Genomic DNA, 17,323 nt, shown 5'->3' on the forward strand with positions numbered 1-17,323 from the left:
TCATAAGGAAATCTGCTGTGAGGCGGGCTGCTGTTCCCCTGGAATTCAGAAACGTGCCTGTTTGCTTCCCAAACAGCCATTTGGCGCAGACAGACAGAGAGCAAAAGGAAATATATGGTGCTGGATGGCAACTGAAAGACTGGGAGAGCTGGGAAGCACTCCTGGAGCAGCACAGCTGGGACTCTCTTGCGGCTCCATCTCCAGTGCCGGGGTGCACCAGGCAGCAGTGTGTGACCCCTTGGATTTGTCATCTTTACAGAGTGGGGGAGGTTTGGGAGAGTCACAACCAAATATTCAGTTTAGAAACTATTTTGTTCCCCTATCAAATTAGCTGTATTTCCCTTCTGTCATTGCCATTTACAAGGATATTGACATATAAACCGATGTTTGTTTTGTTGAGCTCATTTTCTCTTCCTACCTATTTCCCCTCTGAAATCATGAGGTGAACTATTTGCAGAAACAATATATTTGATAAATATACTCCTTTTTCCTTTTCACAAATTATCTGGGAGCAGACATTGATTTTTTATTACTTTGTTCATTATCTGAAGTATTTGTCAAAGAGTTTACAGTAATACTCCAAACCATGCATTGCTACCAAGCACCCATCACAGCTAATGTTAACAGTTTGACTTAGTGATTTACTTCCTGGAGCTGAATCTTGAATGATTCCTCATGTCATTTCCAAACCCCGAAGATGCTGTTCATTTGTTTGGCAGGAACATCTTCTAGCCCTCGCCATACATCAGAACAACACTGTGCTAGGTGCTGCATAAACACAGATCAAAGAAATTCTTATTCCAATACCCAGCCTAAGTGTAGAAATGATTGGATATCACCAGAAAAGCCAGAGCACAGATAAAGGCGAGTATGATGGACGCTGGTTTAGCATCTGAAGAGTCAGTTGTCAAATACTATGCAAGCATCAGCAAATAAGAGTCTCTCTAAGCAAAAACTGGAAAAAAATGAGATCTTTTACATAAATACCTAAATGATTTGGGTTTATTCATTGATCTGATAGTTATGGTCCCCTGCATTATTTAATCTTGCTTGAGTTCTTCCCAGACCTCGCAGGCTAAGCTGCATGAACAGCTCTGCTATCAAAACGTCTACAAAAACAGTATTTGTAGAGATATTTGTGATCTCATTACCATTTCTTGTAATTACATTTTCAGGGAGTAAAACAGATCACAAACACAATCAGAGCCAACGCAAGAAAATGTACTTTCTCAACCTTCACTTTAAAACACAGTTTCCTAAATTCAATAAGCAAACGTTCTCATTTTAACTGCAGTTTTCCTGCCTGAAAAGGAAGCGGTCTGCATAAAGAGACAGAGAAAAGACTCCACAGATGAAGAATTTTCCCCATAATTTTCCATAAGGAGCTCACAGCTCTTTAAAGCTAATAATCACCATTTCAATATATAAAATCAAGCTTCTACAGAATCGGGCCAGAGCATATCATACGTGACTGCTGGGATTATATAATAGGGAAGTTCTCATTGATTTTTATAAAGTGATGGATCCCAGAGATTTTAAAATTAGGCAGGGAGGCTGACCCAGTTTGGGTGGAAAAAGCTCACAGAATCCCATGGAAGAACCCAGTCCAGGGAGAAGGCTCAGGAGGTGCAGTTATTTTTAACCTTTCAGACCTATGCAACAAAGAATGAATTCTGAAAACTCTGGGTAGAAAAGAGGTATTTAGTGCTGGAATTCCGGAGCCCTCACCCCCCTCCTTAGATCTTGACCCTGGCAGAAAACTTGCACCGAAAGCAAACTTCTTTGTTTCAGATTAAGGAAAATTTCTGGAGCAGAGTGCAGCGGCCATTCCACTCATCCCTCCACAAGTATGGAAGACAAAAGTAAACCGGTTTCTAGGATGTGACTCAACTAAAGAATAGACTATGCAAGGCTAGAATGCCAACACAGAAAGGGGTTTCATTTTAGCTGGAATCAAGAAAGCTAAATCTGTAAGCAAATATGGCATACATAAACTGTTGAAATAAAAAGATGCATTTACCCTCAGAATTAACTTTTCAAAGCTGCTCTAAAAAATGCTGCAGTTTTCTAGCAATTAAGTCTGCCTTATTAGATGATTTAAACAAAATCTGGACAAGTGTCCTGCTGAAATTGTAACTGAATTGTCTTTCAACTCATTGCAGGTTTCAGCCCTCCTTATGAATGTGATGAGACCATTAGCTGGGTAGATTTTGTTGTATGTGCTGGACAGCACTCCAGATACAAATCCATTTATTTATAGTGGAGTAATATTAAACAAGTGTTTGGGTTTCAAATCAGGTGTGGAAAAGATGCTTGTATTGGTACATGATCTTACCCTGCCAATGCGTGTATCTTTAGCTGCTCTGAAATGGGAAGAGGACTGAGTACACCTTATTCTGACAATCTAGTTGTATAGTAGTTGCCATTTGTGGATTGAAATCCTTACTACTGTTTCAGCCTCATTATACCATATTAAAAGGCTAACCTAGGGCTTTAACACACTCCCTTTCCCTGATCCCTAAAGAAGGCAAGGTGGAAAAATGCAAACAATAGAAGAGGTAGAACAAGGGTCTCGTTTCCAAAGATGCTTCTGGGCATCCTGGGCACAAGCAGGATGGAAGCCACCAGTGAGGCAGGGGAGTCCAAGCTGGCTTATGACCTGTTGGTCTGTGACTTCTGGGGCATCTCTCACAGGCATTTAAGGCTGCCTTTTATTAGCCAGTGTGGAAATTTTATACCACAGGACTTTGGAGGAGCTCATGAACCAGGTGGTGTGGCCAGCAAGAGACAGAAGAGCATCTGGAAACAGAGTTCACCTCCCTCTGGTGCTCTCCACTCCTGCCCCACACTGGTATCCTCTCCCGGCAGCCCCAGCGTGACGGGCTCCACGCAGGCAGGGCAGGATGCTCTCACCCTCAAATCACAAGGTCACAGCCCCAGCTGTTTGCTGCTGGCACCCAGGCTGCAGCAGCAGCTCAGTAAGAAGTAGCTTTGGGCAATCACGTGTGGGTTAGTTCCTGCTGCTGATGTCTCGTTCTTACCATCCACTGTGCCTGCCACGTGTCCCAGGACAACAGTGCTGGGAATGGCTTGGGAGATTTAGCTTGGTTTAGTTGGGCTGGGTTTTTTAATTTCCTTCTATTTCTGCTCAAGCCAGATCAAATTTCAGATCGTGTCCAAGTCTTGGCTCAAACGCGAAGGCAGTGCACGGTGGTACTGGCAGAAGGTGGCAATGCCCTAAGCTGGTATTGCCAATGAGGACACGGGCCTCACAGCCACATTTTGTTAACAGAGCTGAATGTTTCTCATTCATTGCAAGCTGGCTTTGTTTGAGTCCTCTTTCCATTTTTAGTGGAAGAAAAATAACTCTAAGGCAGTGCCTTAGGAATTAATATTTATACATATATATATATTATAATCTTCCTTAGTTCTTACAAACTTTTCCTTTTCACCCCTGAATTCTAATGTTGCCACCTTAGCCCAAGAGTCAGAAGTGCAATCCTGTCCTGTGATCCACGTGCCACTGGGACACAACACAAAGTACACGGCTGCAGAAAGGAGCTTGGACAAACTTCGTTCTGAGGTAAGAAAGAGTCAGATTTCATTGATCTACAACTTGACATTCAGTTCCTGCGACTGAATAGAAAAAAGGCATTTATAACCTATTAAAAACCCAAGGATGATTTTAGTCTGTCTTTTTTTGTTCTTGTTGGAGAAATCAGTCTTTCAGAATAGCCTGGGAGTTGTGAATAAAAAACAACTTTGCTGTGTTTATTTAGAGAACCTAACCCCTTGGAGCCAGCATTTTCACTAATGCATTTTACATTAGCGGGCTGCATCAGGAAATCCTGACTTTGGGTATCAGGGGGGTAATTAATATCAGATCATGTTTGCAAAATGGTTGTGTTTATGTGGGAATGAGGACTGAGCTCTAGCTGGCAGGATTTGAAGTACTCAACTTCACTACGGAGCTTCAACAACTTGCTGGAGAGTGGGATGTTGAAATTGAACCACCGGGTCTTGATTGGCTTAGAGCTATGGCTGCTGAGGAGAGCTGCAGTCTTTAGGATTCTGTTCAGAAACCTTTAAGGGGAGTCTGAAAGGTTTTCCTTAAAAATGTGAGGGGACTGGAGATAACACAGAAATGTTTGTTTTGCTCCTGTGGTCTCAGATGTTACAGGAAGTGTCAAAATGTGGATAATATGGTTGCCATCCCACAGTATATCCCCCCCTCCATCGCTCCCAGGTCACTGTGCTTACTTGCTAGGAAATATCCACAGATGGCGTGAAAATATCTTCTCAGCACTCCTCAGAAGTACCTGTTTCTGTGTACACACCAGTAGCATGGTCTGAAGCAGCAGGTGTGCGCCAATCAAATACCTCTGAAGAACAGTTTCTGCTGAGATCCGTGGCTTGCAGGGACTCTGCTGTGCCACCACAGTGCTGCCCACCCTACCAAGTGCTGTACCACCTCCTGGCTCAGGCAAGGGTGTCTAGAGAATGAGACCTCCTTTTGTGATGGTGGTAACAGTCCCCTTGTGATGGTGATAAGAGCACAAGCACTGTCTGCAGCCCCAGATGGCACATCTCCAGCTCCTGAGCATCCTTAGGTGCTTGGTATTAAAAAGAAACAAACCGCAGAAGATAGTGGTGCTTAAGAACGGCCTATTTAGTAGAGAACTTGGATTCTCATCTCCCCAGAAGCCAGTTTCTCAGCACCAATTGGGAAATTTGCACTGATGCTTAATCAGGTTGAAAATCACTCAGGAGTATGGGATCCACTGAATCCTAACATCGTAAATTTGTGTAGGCAAAGTTAAAAATTAAAGGATGTTTTCTGAAATAAAAAAAGGAGGAACAATGCAACTGAATAGCAGCAGCAACTGATGTTTGAAATGAGAGTTTTACCTACTGGTTTCCCAGCATCCATTTCCATGGGATGAGGCAGCTGGCAGGTTCTCTGCAAGACCATTTATTTACTCCCTTGCCATCATATCCTTTGCTGGAAGTTCATGGCTCCCTCAGTGGTGGTGGGGATTAAAAGTAAAGGTGTAATCTATGTTTGACCTAATATATGTTTTGTACTATAATGAGACAATATACTATTATGGATCTTGTGGTCAGCTCACTGTGTTTGATAAATATGATCAATACATGCTATTCCCCTCTGAGATCCACCCACCATCATCTCTCCATACTCATCTCTTGCCAGTAGTCATCTGGGGATAATTATCCCCACCAAGATTCTACCTCTAATGTGCCCACTGTCTTTCCTACTTCCATAAATTGGTTTGACATGGGCACTAAGATAACAAATCTAGACTCTACTGTTATTATCGCTGTTACTTTACTAGTTCTTTAATCCTAAAATAGGGGTTGCAATCTCATCGTTTGCTGTAACCGTAGTAAAGTCATACGTACCTAATGACTTGCTCCTCATCAGCTAGTTGCATAACTGATTATTCCTACCTAGGTCTAGAAGCGATGTCCTAAGCTCGAATACTCTTCAGCAACACTGCCTGCTTGTTTTGTTCTCTGTGAAGTAATGGACACCTCCTCCTTTTCTACCAGTATCTCTGAATAGTTACAGTTCATTCTGTGGCTTGCCTTGATTTTATTTCAATATGTTCTACTGTTCTTACAAGCTTAATCCTAACAATGACAGCTTTCTGTGCACTTCTTCTGTTTGAAGGCACTGATGAGCTTTTGATCCTCCACACTGAGATAATTTGTACATCTACCCATAATACAATTTCTGTGAGGACTTGCCAGATCCTGAGCTCCTGAGCTCCTTTTTAGACCCTTTTCCCCCTCAAGACATTTCCTCTTTATTCTCTGAGATTACAGACATCTTCTTTGTGGAAGTTTGCCGTTTGTTAGGGTTCCTGAGGAAAAGTGAGCTCTTTGACAAATTTCAGCTGACAAATTTCACACAACTCTCAGAAAGGTGTTTCAAAATATTACATTCCTACAGGGGTCATGAAACAACCACCTAGGAAAGAAAAGAGATTTAATACCTCAGTTCAGCAAAGGCTGTTGTTAGAGCTCAAGTCGTTAGGCATCAGAGAACCCAACCATACTGTTATTCTTGATACTACAATGCAAAGATGGGCAACATCGGTTCTGCTGTTGAAAACATTATTTGCTCCTCTCCTTCCTTCCTTTTCTAAGAGTAAATTTCTACCTCCTCGTGAACTCCTACTCAAGCTGTCTTTAAGCCCTGATTTGAGAGGTGATTCCTCTTCACTGATGAGAATGAGAACACAGAAGACCTCTTCCATTTGGCTGCATTCCCCATGCCTTCTGTATCAAAATTCTCCTAGGAACCTGTCTGTATTCTACTGCATCCCCTTCCCAAGGCATGTCTGCACAGCTACGATTCCTCATTACCATCAACTCCTGCATTAGTGAAAATGCTGGCTCCAAGATATTATTGTATCTCCTGCTCTCAAGACCTACATGTGCAGAAGACGGTGCTGGAGAGGACTGTCCCAGCATGGGCCAGTGACTCCAGTCAGTACAGCTGTGAAAATCCATGAAGCTCCATATAAAAGGAGTAGCTACATCTCACTGATGTAGTCATAGGTGCCCACAGTCCTGAAATTGTGAACTCCATGCTCGGTGAGGCTCCACATGACCTTACAGATTCTGCCAGGAGCAGGTGGACTTTGCTGTCCATCTTCCTTGCAGCAGACACTCCAAAGTCATCAGCCACTAAGAAACAGAAGCAAGCTTCATAGGCACCCTCTCCCTCACATGCATTGGTGCTTGGAAGTTATTGTGCTCTTTTAGACACTCAGGGAGTAGTCCTCTATATAGGTACTCACCCAAAAGCCCTGCCTCCAAATGATAAGTATGATTTAAATCCACTAATTCATAGCTGTCTCTTGAGCTCAAGAGCTTCCTCATAGCAATGGAGAAGGTGGTCTCAAACACACAGGAGGAACTATAGATTATCTTAGCATCAACATGGCCAGCTCCGTAAATACTTGCTATCTGTTCTTTGTCACAGGTATCTTCCAGTATGTCCAGCAGCAATTCTACATCTTTGAAAGGCTTCAAGATGAGTCTTGCCTGCTACCATTCTAGAAGATGGGCATGGTCAAAAGGTAAGCTGTCATAGCTTATAAAAAGAACAGATGATTAAAACGGTGCCATGATGAGAGAAACAGCAGCAGAGAGCTTCTCAATATTCATGTAAATATATAAACTCTCTGCATGACTGACAGCATAATGTAGGGTAGCCTACGAGTTACTGAGTCATTAGACCAATGAGTTGCAAAGACACAAATGCACACCAGCCAGCAAGACACCCTGCAGCATTCTCCTGCAACAACTCAGTGGAAACATCAACAGCTCAACAGAAGGTGCTTTGGCCCACTAGCTTACTTCAGAACACTGATTTGAACTGGTCATGCCAACATACTGCCAAGTGTTCATTCAGATAGCGACCAGCTGTCAGTAATCACTTCAGTAACAGCAACAGGGCAGAGTATCAAGAAAACTTAGTCAGCAGGTCACCTCTATTGTGCTTGGCCCATAGACTTCAAGTCTACTACATTTTAAACTCCAAATTTCCAGTCAAAAGAACTACTGAAGCAAATTCATTTATCTCCATGTTCTTTGCTGCTTCATCAGTAGAGTGGGTCTCACCCAAGACTCCTGGTTGTCTGCCTTCCTTGTTCGCTGCCAGAGAGCAGGAAAACATGAAGCAATGTGAAACTGAAGGGCAATAATAATACAGGCCATGTAGAACTAAGCTTCTGAGGTAATAAAGTATCAATGCTGTTCTTTATAGCAAGAGCATAGCAACAGTCTTTAACAAGCACCAGTGAACACCAGGCTCCATTAGACATGTTAGCATGCACACAAGGTGCTTGTAGCAGTTGCAGATATCCTGGTACCCACCAAGCATCTATTTATGCTCCTAAAATCAGCCACTTGCCATCAGCCAAGAACTTCAGTGGATGCAACAGAAGCCTTAACACCTGCCTCAGTTTTTCTGTGTTCTTACCTTTCCTGAGCCCACATGGGTACTAAAGTAGGTGATAAAATAGGAAACCAGTGTCAAGCTAGCAAATACGTGGTCATACTCATGGGCAGGCTCTCTGGGCTTAAGAAATGTAAACCTCTGGTGCTCATAGGCAGAAGAACCCTTTTACCCCAACAGTGGGTTTCTAAATAATGGATTTCATATAGAAGGCAAACATTTTATCCAAGCTGGAAACATGGGTGGGAGCAAAGACAGGTGTAATTATTTAGATGCTCAAATGAGAAGAGGTAGACCTAAAATGATCCCTTTTGTTGCTGGGGACAAACAAACAAAAAAAGATATACTCATCATTAACCTTTGAGACTGACACTGTATTAACTTGGCAAGAAACTCTCTCAACAAGTAAAGCCATAATCAGTATTTAGATAGAAACTAAGAACTAAGGCACTTCTTTATACTGTAGCTCCACAGAAAGGAAGTATAAAGGCTCTGCTGGACTGAGAAAAGATGAGGGTGGAAACTGTAAAGTCGGCACTGAATACTGAAGACTAAAAACTCTCCCCTTGATTTGAAGTTTGCTAAAAAGCAGACAGGAGGTACAACTGATGGAACTTAATTTCATAAAAACAAAATGTGCATTTCTACCAAGCCTGCCCCAGCAAATGGCATTTTTCTGCAGAAGTATCTGTAATGGCCCTGTGTCAAGATGCCAGCACACTTCTGGCAATACCAACTGCAGTAGGTGATTAGAATTTATGCTGTGTAAAATTAACTTTTAGATTAAATGAAAATTATGAACCAAAATGCAAAAGCATTTATATGGAAATTCACCTACACCCCTTATTTAGTGTCAAGGCAAATGAATGTAACACAGTGCTCTGAAGAATTCACAGACTATTAGCTCTGGCTATTCCGGCAGCTTTCTTTCCAGCCCCACAGCTCTTCTCCACCAGAAACCCGAGTTGTACATCTGTGAAGCCACTGACATACTTTTACTGCCTTCATTTCATAAGACCAAGTGAAAAACAGTAAGGGTAAATTAGAAAACATTACCTCTAGAACACTGCAAAAACCTCCTCTTTAAAACCATCAGATCTAGGCAGGGGAAATCAGACATGGATTAGTCAAGAAGTTTTCCTGAAAAACTGAATCACTGGAAGCTTATGAGAACGGAGTGAAAGCATCCAGCATCTTGAAAGCTTGGAACATAAATATTTCAGTATTCCTATTATTTGGTGATACATTTCACCTCAGTGCAAAAAAAATAATTTTCTGAACAGAATATCACCACCCCAGTTCAGATTTAAATCTCTCTAATTCTGCAACCTAAACCGCCTGCTGCTCATGATGCCTGTTTCCAGGTTTTGCAGTGAGGTTCTTAAAAGTTATGATAAAAAGAAACCTAAATATACACCCAATATCTACTGTCAAGGCACCAGCAGAAATACCTTCTAAACTCTAACAGGCTGCTTGTCTAAAGCTGTGAAGCACAAGGTTTTATATTCAGAATAAACTGTTTCATCTGATTGAATGTAACTGTGCACATTCTCATATATATATATTATATATATGTATCTTCAATTCCATTTTTTAAATCTTACTAAGCCCCTGGCTTCAGTAATATCTCCAGGATTGAGTCAGCAGTTGTGCTTGTCATAAAAAGCATGTCCTGTTAGCAACTTTAAAAGCGTTGCCTTTAATTTTCATCACGTGGTCTGCATCCTTGCAAAATTTACACTGTTCTGTCCCACTGGTTTATACATACTGGCTTTTGACATACAGAATCCCAAACAAACATACTTCATTTGCTCTTGACCACTCATCACCCACTTATCTTTTACCCCAGTGATCTCTTTTTTTTCTTTGATACGGGAGAGATATGGACGAACATAGCAATTCAGGGGGTTGATAAAACTCTGATCAGTGTTAAGGGACTTTGCCAAATGCGCCGTATCACTGCTTTTTGAACGTTTAGTTTGGTGGCACTGTGACTTTCAGTGCCTGCTAAATGGAAGTTTTACTGCTCTAGCCACATAATTTCACCTGGCATTTGATTAACTGCATATGAGTAAATCGGTACTAACCCACCCAGAACCTCCTTTGTAGTTATTTGTAAACACCACCTATTTCTTACCTTCTGCTACAGCCCACTGCATTTCCAAAATGTTTTAAGTCCTGCATGATCTAAGCAGCACTACTTCCACTTAATTTTGCTACCAGAATATGTATTCATTTCTCCAATTTATTTGGTGTTCCATCAGTGGTCCTAGTAGAGTTCTGGCATAACTTCCTATCAATCTCCATAATTCTGTATATTTAGCATTTATTCCTACTCTGCCCCTAGCTTGCCTAATTTTCAGTGCTTCACAGTCCACCTTACTGCAGCTTTTCACGGTAGCAGCTTCTTGGGGCACTTGAGGCTTTGTGAACATACATATAAAGCTCAATTCTATCAGATTGTATTAAGATATTTTTGCAGTAATTCTAACAGATTGAGGGTCTTATCATAGAATCAACTACGTTGGAAAAGACCTTTGAGATCATCAAGTCCAGGCTCTACCGCAGCACTGCCAAGGCCACCACTAAACCATGTCACTAAGGAAGAGCCTTCCAGCTGAATTCCAGCTGGCCTTACTGATGCAACAATTTCTCTTCATTTTGTAAATTTAAGTATTCTCTCCTGTTTTTTGAATCTAAAATCTGATCTTTTATTTTTTCTTTATCACATTAAAGTGTTTCAGCATCCTCTGTGGTGAAAACTGTAAAAGTATAAAAGTATTTTTGCATTAAGTCCTTGCTCCTCTCCAGTCAGAAGCATTTTCTCAAAAATGTTAATCACTTTTAACTTTAAAAGTAATTTTAGATATGAAAGTGGGACTACTTCCAAAAATATATATATATATCCTGCTCTAGAAAGTGGCATGTTTGCTTACTTATGTTTACAACATTATGAAGACAACTTCATTTGAAACAGTGAGCCAGCTTCTCCCTTCTGTGAGTCATTCACAGAGCAGGAAAGGAAATAAAAACTGTCTGAGAGGGAAGAGCAAAGTATGATGGCAAAATCAGAGCACTACGATAACTGTCACTGAATTCATTTAACTCCTTTTTACTTCAAACATCTGTATAATATCTATTCACATACATGATCTGCTGTGTCAGTCTCCTTCTTAGGTCTTACTTTCTACATTCTACATGTAAAATGCCAAATATAACACCGTGCTTACTGGTTTCCCGCTGTTTGGGTTCTATTTAATAAAGAGTACTTACTAAAACAAACCTGGTATCCTGCTATCTTATCCTGGTCCTGTCATTCATTCCTGCTTCTGTTGTTTAGGGAAAACTGGTTCTTTTTAATATATAATTTTAGTAGGAATACTTTCATGTGGAGCCTTCTCCTCTCAAGTTGTTCTTCTGGCATTGTATCAGAGGAATAAGGTAATTTTTGTCACCACCAATTAAAAAGTTTTACGAAACAGGACCGTTATAAAACAATTAAACCTTGCAAATGCAGTAGTCTCTAGGAGGGAAACCCTGGAGGAAATTCTGCTTATTAAAACTGCAATTTTAGTTTCCATTAAAAAGGAGAATAAGACAACAGAAGATGGGCTGGCAAGACAAATTATTTCTTAATGTCAGTTGAGCTTATTTCAAATGAGATAACATATCTACACCAGGCTGGGTTCAACACATTTTTGCCTCCTCAACTCATTTATCTAATTCAGTCATCTTGATTATAGCCTCATGGACCTTCATTTTCAGAGGAAGAATTTTGTAACAAACAACCTACACAACATGCTGATTACTGAACAGTTAATTCTAATTAACTTGGCTATGGCGAGAGAATTTTGATAAAGTCCTAGAATGCAAATACAGTTTGGTTATTCTGGCCAAACTTCTATAAAATAAAAACCCACAGCAGAGTCTCCAGATGAGACATCAGAGTGATCGGGATCTAATTTAAAGAAACAAATGAGAAAATTAAAATCACAAATAATTTATTCTTCCGTTAGAATTGATGGAGTACAGTTTTAAATAGCGATGAAGTACACAGTGGTGGAAAATTGGCACAGAACCTACAAGCATTTCATTCATAATAATGTTCCTCATGCCATATCTGTTCAAACCTTGATGTGTATTTTCTATCAACTTTAAGAAAACTGTTTTCCCTTTAAAAATGATGAACAAATTTAAAATCTTGTCTTCCATGTGTGATGTCGTACGTATGATGAACACCAGCTGGTTTTCTGGGTTTAAACGCCAAGCATGATCAACTAAAACTGAAATACTGTTTTACCCCTGGGCTAATTTTAAGTTTTGTCCTTTATAAAGGTTGCCAGGAATTCCTAAATGCATATATTCCTGCACAACAGAATATCCATTTATCTGATACACAGTTGCAGGACAGTCTCAAAACCAATTTTTTGTGTGTACTATGCTATTGATCAAGGTGCTGCCTCTCTCTCACATGCGACACTATAAGCCGTAATGCAGTTCAAACCAGAATTTGGCATTTATCTCACCAACAGGTTTTATATTTGATGTTATAAAACATCCCTTGGTCTCATGTTAACCGATAAGAAAATGGACACACACAGAAAATGCCCCCTTTCTAAAGATATTATATCTCCCAGTTAGGAAAGTTTAGATAGGTTTTACAAAGTCTTCTAGGCTATTTTGATACATACAAATTATTCAACTAAAGATTAAAATACACTTATACAATACAGTCCTGTCCTCCATACTCTTTTTCAAGTTCTTTGCATATTCAAGCCAAGTAAAATTAACACTTGTCATTTTCTTTGTTATTGCAATTATTAAGAGGGATTACAGCTTGCTTGTGCAAAGCTGTGACAAAACACTTGAGAAATAAAACCCAAACATTTACCTTGTTACCCAAAAAATGTTGCAGAAAACTGTCAAACTATGTTAGAAATAATTTTTATAAAACTGCTTCACTCAGAAAAATTGGAAAGCTTAAAAAATTAATCTTTGCACAAGACTATATTATACTGTCCTTAATTATGTTCCCATTTAGATAACTGGGATTCTCACTCTCTTTGTACATGAACCTATCAGTGATGTATGATGTTCTCCATCTTTTTTCACTGTTATCATTATTGTACACCATTTCGAGATTTATACAATCAAGCACTTATCATGCCCCTACCTATTTTTAACAGTAGATTTCTTATCCTGCCCAGCGAGTAGTGTACTGTCTTGCATATTCACCACATGAAAAACATAATATACAAAATATTGCTGCTGTAAAAAGTGTGCATTTCCCCTTTCCCCCTACAAAAAAAATCTGTGGAAAAAATATTAAATTCCCATAACCTTCATAAACATACAAAGCTGTTCGCACCTTTCAGTCTGTAACAGTCTGTTTGACATATAGTCAACTCACTGCAAATTATGTCATGTATTTTCTGTCCAATATTGCCATCTAGAGTAGAGATGTGAAATCAGTTTCTGAGAATCTACAGTCTTTAACAATTAACCCATAAAGACTGTATACCATAAAACAGCCACAAGATTTTTCCAAAAGCTAGATGGAATGGGAGGTTCTCATCTCAGGAAGATGTCCACAGTGCTGAGGAGACAATATGGCTGCTAAAAGATATTGCCTACTGGAATGTGAGTACTTTTTCACTGCTGGTAATTTCCATACTGACCCTAAAAAAAAATAAATTCAAAATACATAATTAGATCACAAGACATATTCTTCCTGTATTAAAAGCTGAAATCAGAATACCATCCAAATAAACCACAAAGTTGTTGAAGATAAAACTAAGTAACAATTAACGATAAGCCGATGTAAGTGGTACAGTTTCATCTCACTAAAAATTCTTTACGTTTTACAAGGAAGACTGATGATGCAGACTGAAAGCCAGGATGCTAATTTATCAAAAGAGTAAAACTTTAAATTCAGACTGTGGTGAAATTTGCAAACCACCACCAAAAATAAAATACAGCAGTTACTTCCCACCCAAACTTGTAAAAATTATTTCAAAAAGACCAAGTCACCCAAATTCAAAGCAATTTAGGAAATTACCTGCTTTTAGAAATACCTAAAAATATGCATACATCAAACATCACAGAATGGACTGATATATATATATTTCAAAACCCAAGGCACATCCCAGTGAACACAACTAGTCAATATATCCTACGGGAACCAATTATTCCAGGTATGTGATACATAGAATTATTACCCTTATTGATATTCTCTGTTTCTTTTGACAGAATGTCATGTACTGCAAAGCACGGCAGAGGTGAAAGCATCAATGCGACATGCTTACCATGATCTTTCACACAGGCTTGCAGAAACAGGTAGTGTGGTAAAAAGTAAACATTCTCCAAGCTACTGTCCTGGCAGATTCCATATGAAGTACCATTTTAGATTTCAATTCTATATTGCAATGTCATTTTTTTCCATTAGACAGTCAAAACAACTGCCAGATGAGAATTTAAGCAATGGAACTCCTATGGGAATGGCTAGTATGAAAGAGAGGCCTTCTGTAATTGAGTTTCCCAGTGGAACTTAAGACTGCACAAACTGGAAGAGTAGAGCCCATCTACAGAGAGGGGTATCCAATTCTACCGCAAAGAAAGCTGGAAGAAACTCAGCAAATTAAGTTCCCTTGACCCTACATTCACCACATTAAAGCAATTTTCCACAGCTTTTTATTTACAGGAGGAAGTTATTAGTTTAGTGCATAAGCATTTTGTTAGTATGTTACATAATGAGAAGTAATTGTATCTCTAAACTACCACACTGAAAGAGATTGTTCCTTCTTCCTTGTCTTTGCTAATTTCTGTAGAAAGCAAGCCAACTGTTCTCCTTTACATACATGGACAACTGGGGCTGTTCTCACTTCCACAGGAAAATTCTTATCGAAAGTTCCACTGATCATCTGCTGTCATATCAGGATACCTAAAAACACTAGGACCTCAAATTGATCATAATGTACATTTAGCTAATCTCCATTTTATTTATGCCAAGGAAAATAATAGTGCACATTTTAATGACGCTTCTGAAGAATTCATATTGCAGAATTGTATTTTTATAGTTTAGTGCCTTCTACAGGAATAAACTTTCCACTTCAGGCTTTTTACAGAAGCCTTTTTACAGGCTTTTTACAGAAGTCCATCACTACAACTCCATCCCAGAGTTTTAGGCACTACTTATCTTAGCAGCAATGGAAACAAGCAGTTGATTTCCAGGTCACTTGCTTCCCCTGTTCAGTGCTCATTATACTGCTCAGAGAAAATCTGTGTAAAACCAAGATTCATGTCTGCCCACACGGCTTTACAGCAGAAGGCCATCAGCTGCACACCTGAGGTGTTTCTGCAGCTGGAGAGGAGGCTTAGTGGATTGTGTTTGTGGAAAATAAATTCAACCATTTTTATTGCAAAGCAGTAATGAAGAATGATCCACCATGAGATTTAAGAACCTCATCTTTCATATTAGTCATCTACCATGAGGCTTATGAAACAGATCACCTTAATCTTTAAGGTCCAAAAATACTGCCCAGAGTGCCTTACTTTGGCAAACTGCATTAACACTTTGCAAGAGAATGACTAATCACACCTCCAGATAAATGATTCTGGGTAACTCACCAGGAAATAAAATCCAAGAGAATTGTACATACATACCTGAGAGACCATGTCCTCTAATTCATTAGTTTAAATGTCCACAAGAAACTAAGATTATCGAGTAAGTGTGTAAGAATCACAACATTCCAATCAAACTAAAGAATACCTGGTCATATCCATAAGGCCTCTGCTGTGGTGGCTGTGGTGGCCCAGGCTGAGTGGGCCTGTATCCTCCATACTGCTGGCCTTGTCCTTGTGGATAACTGGGATACTGAGGTCCTGGACCACTCTGGGAGGGGCCTGGAAAACATTAAAATGGAAACAAAAAAACCCAACAAACAAACAAACAAAAAAAAAGAAAACAGATTGCTTAAAGTGCTAGTAAGAAGAGAACAGTAAAAGCTTTGAATTTTACAACTGAGTAGGGCTAAGAAGTATCACTACTGTCTGATTAGGTCTCTTCCTATCTAAAAACGTATCAGGGATCAGTAGCCCTCCTCTTACCCTGGAAAGCACCTTGGCTGACAGGGCCTGTGGTCCAATCACAGAAATATTTACTTTATATATTCATTTTTTATTATGAATGCATGTAGTTCCACACACTATCACAGGATCATAGGACAGAGAAGAACAAGGCAAGAAATGACAAATCCTAAACATGAGCACTGTTCAGGCTTTAGGGAGACAGGCTCTCTCCTCCTGCTGTAATGCCACTCCAGTCTTAGAACTTTCTAATGCCAGGAGCAGCCAGATTATCAGCAGTGTTTAGCATCTGGACCCTCTGAAGAGCCTAGCAGGGCTGCACTGCCAGAAGTCAGTTCCCATACCACAGCAGGCAATCATAAATGGAGTATCAGGCAAGTGAGTTACATACACAAAATGTGAGATGTGACAACTAGTAAATGCTATTGTGGGATGGAAAAAAGCACTCTCTAACTCCATATCCTGCTGGTCATCCTAACTTTCCAGAAAAAAAGATGGAAAAACCCACCACTTGGGTCCAGCCTTTTTTTGGCTATAAAAGGAAGCAGTTCTTTTGTCAATACAAACTCTGTTACTATCCACAGGGACTGTTTGTCTACCACTTTAAGCTAACCTAATGGTTACTACCGTCAGGTTAGTAACCTAATGCAGCCACACTCCAAAGCAAAATTAACTTAATTCCCTTCCACCTTGGGAAAGATGGACTACTGTCTACTTCAGTAACACTTCATATGGATTTTTTCCAATGGATCTAATTTAGCTATTCACCACCACACCTTAAAAATGGGCAGAGTCCAGGATATTTGCAACTCTTCAGAAGTGCTTTCTTTTAAACAAAAAAATACTTTTTTTTTTTTTTGCTCCCTCAGAAGAAACTGATGTGCTTTAGCTGTAATGTCATTCAGTGGTAAGGAGGGTTAGCTTTAGCTATAGGCACTGGACATCAAGATGATGTCAGCTGGTAAATCTTTTAGCAATTCTGGATCTATATAACAGTCAAAAAGATGACCTGGAAAAGAAGAGTTCCATAGGCTATTAACATCCTCCTCAGGCCTCAAATCTCCTTCAACTATGCAGTTTCAGCCTTCTACATGTAATGAAACCTTAAAGGATGATAATAACATCTGGGATCGTGCTTTATTTTTGCAAAATCAAGCAAAGATATTACAATCCTAAAAAGTGCTGCCAAACAAAACTTGGTTTTATTTATTCATGGTCATTCTTTATAGTTGAATTCTAGATATTCAG

The 17,323-nt window shown here is 39.7% G+C and overlaps 1 protein-coding gene across 4 annotated transcripts in view; it reads right to left on the reverse strand.

Moving 5' to 3' along the window:
* Positions 1 to 11,974: 11,974 nt before the first annotated feature.
* Positions 11,975 to 17,323, reverse strand: part of SS18 (SS18 subunit of BAF chromatin remodeling complex) — a 41,604-nt gene continuing 36,255 nt past the window's right edge. For all 4 annotated transcript variants that reach the window (XM_061360534.1, XM_061360535.1, XM_061360532.1 and 1 more), the window contains 2 exons: positions 15,759 to 15,892; positions 11,975 to 13,669 (listed from right to left, as the gene is read on the reverse strand). In XM_061360534.1, coding sequence (XP_061216518.1) covers positions 13,643 to 13,669; positions 15,759 to 15,892 — 161 coding nt within the window. In that variant the 3' untranslated portion in view covers positions 11,975 to 13,642. The remainder of the gene's footprint in view (positions 13,670 to 15,758; positions 15,893 to 17,323) is intronic.

This window comes from Neopsephotus bourkii, unplaced genomic scaffold (genome assembly GCF_033783945.1).
Source record: "Neopsephotus bourkii isolate Nb327-2 ecotype Australia unplaced genomic scaffold, CSIRO-AGI_Nbou_v1 NB_1027, whole genome shotgun sequence".
In the NCBI taxonomy this organism is placed as follows: domain Eukaryota; kingdom Metazoa; phylum Chordata; class Aves; order Psittaciformes; family Psittacidae; genus Neopsephotus; species Neopsephotus bourkii.